Source organism: Homarus americanus, unplaced genomic scaffold (genome assembly GCF_018991925.1).
Source record: "Homarus americanus isolate GMGI-L3 unplaced genomic scaffold, GMGI_Hamer_2.0 scaffold25467, whole genome shotgun sequence".
NCBI lineage: Eukaryota > Metazoa > Arthropoda > Malacostraca > Decapoda > Nephropidae > Homarus > Homarus americanus.
Genome location: NW_024732867.1, coordinates 3114718 through 3116400, shown reverse-complemented (window position 1 = coordinate 3116400; position 1683 = coordinate 3114718). Strand labels below are relative to the sequence as shown.

The window sequence follows — 1683 nt, the reverse complement described above, 5'->3', positions numbered from 1 at the left end:
AACCATGTTTTCTTACTCAATTTTTAATGGCAAATTTACATTTTTTAAAACTATATACAGGCTCCTTAAACATTGCTGTTTTGGAAAATCCTACAAGACATTCACATATTTTTTTGGTGATGCATTTATGCACAATAAACGATATTAGTCTGTTCTGCATCCCCTCTACCCATAGACATTGGTTATGAAAGCATGATAAAAGCCTATGCTGTTGCTATTGCTGTGGATGTTTGTACTGTATACTGCATTTATTTTCTTTTGTTTCTTTCAGAACTAAAAAAAGAGATATCGAAGACCGAAAGAAGCTAAAAAAGGAAGGTGGTGGTCCTTCAGAAAACTATCAAAAGCTTCAGAAGAAATCGCCTTAGCAGGATGAATAATGAGGGCTGAGTTAGCAATGGCTGATGATTTTTACGAGACCTTCCACAGTCACCTAGTAGATGACGAAAATAATTCATTAGAGAATGTGCAGATAGGTGAGACTATAATAGAAAAGTGATTGATTTATAAAGTTGCATGCTTTCATAACTCCCATTGCTCAATCTCCTTTGGCTGTCTAAAAATCAAACAGCAGCAGTGGCCTACAGGTAAATATTTTATCTGATAATTTTCTTCTCTCACTTTTTCCTTTTCCTTATACTGTCCTGTAATTATTTTATTTTTGGTAGTAGACAGCTTTGCTCCTACAATGTTGCAATACAGCAAATCTCTTCTTCCACACCCCAAATGTCCTTTCAATTGTAGTTCTTGTTTTAATATGAGATCTGTTATATTTCCTCTGCTTTTCATTAGCTGGATTATGGATTGGAGTGAGTAAGTAGGGATGCAACGCATATCCACTATCACCAAGGAGAAGGCCTCGATATTCCCGAGCCTGCAGACTTTCACAAAATCTTGAAGTTGTGAATATGCGGGAGTCATGAGCACTGCCCGGCCAGCTTACGACAAGGTTTGAAAATATCATGCGTGCATCACATACGCCAATGACATTAATGGAGAAGAAATTCTTTCTACACCTGTGGAGTTCAGGATTTGGCTCTCCAGGGCTCTTGATTGGAATGTGAGTCCCATCTATACAGCCTATCACACCTGGCATTCCAGCAATAGAGGCAAATTCTTGCAAGAACTCTTCTTCTCGTTCTGGAAAGGGGAATTTAATATAATCTGGTGCAAGAGTGGCAACAGCATCAGAAACATTCCGAACACATTTGCTAACACTTGGTTGAGACATGTCTGAACAGTCTCCCAGAGTTATTTGAAAATTTCCTGTAGCCATGTATCTCATGGCAACCAGTAGCTGTAAACCTGGAGGAATTGGAGTTCCTGAAAGGAAGGAGAGAAAAGTAAAGATAATATACTATTCCTCGTAATGTCTTAAAGATGTAGCACTCACAGGTCAAAAATTTATGCAGTACAGTACTGTTTTTTAGAATGAACATAATCCCCCTCTCACTAAAAACCTACTTCATATTTCATGATCATAACATTTATTATGCTGTTCCTCAAGCATCTGATTAGCACTACTATACTGTATTGAAATCATAAATATTTGACTACCTCTATGGCTTAGTGACATTGGGAGACGATGTCTGATATTTTGAAGCAGCTCTCTGGTGCTCTCCTTTAATAATAATAATAATAATAAGAGTAATAGCATCAAACGTTTATTGAAAAATACAGCAG

The 1683-nt window shown here is 37.1% G+C and overlaps 1 protein-coding gene across 1 annotated transcript; it reads right to left on the bottom strand.

Moving 5' to 3' along the window:
* Positions 1 to 655: 655 nt before the first annotated feature.
* On the bottom strand, positions 656 to 1285 carry LOC121869141 (putative nuclease HARBI1). The gene has a single exon (XM_042370329.1). It carries the CDS (start codon positions 1283 to 1285, stop codon positions 656 to 658), a length of 630 nt encoding a protein of 209 aa, XP_042226263.1.
* Between the last annotated feature and the right edge of the window lie 398 nt (positions 1286 to 1683).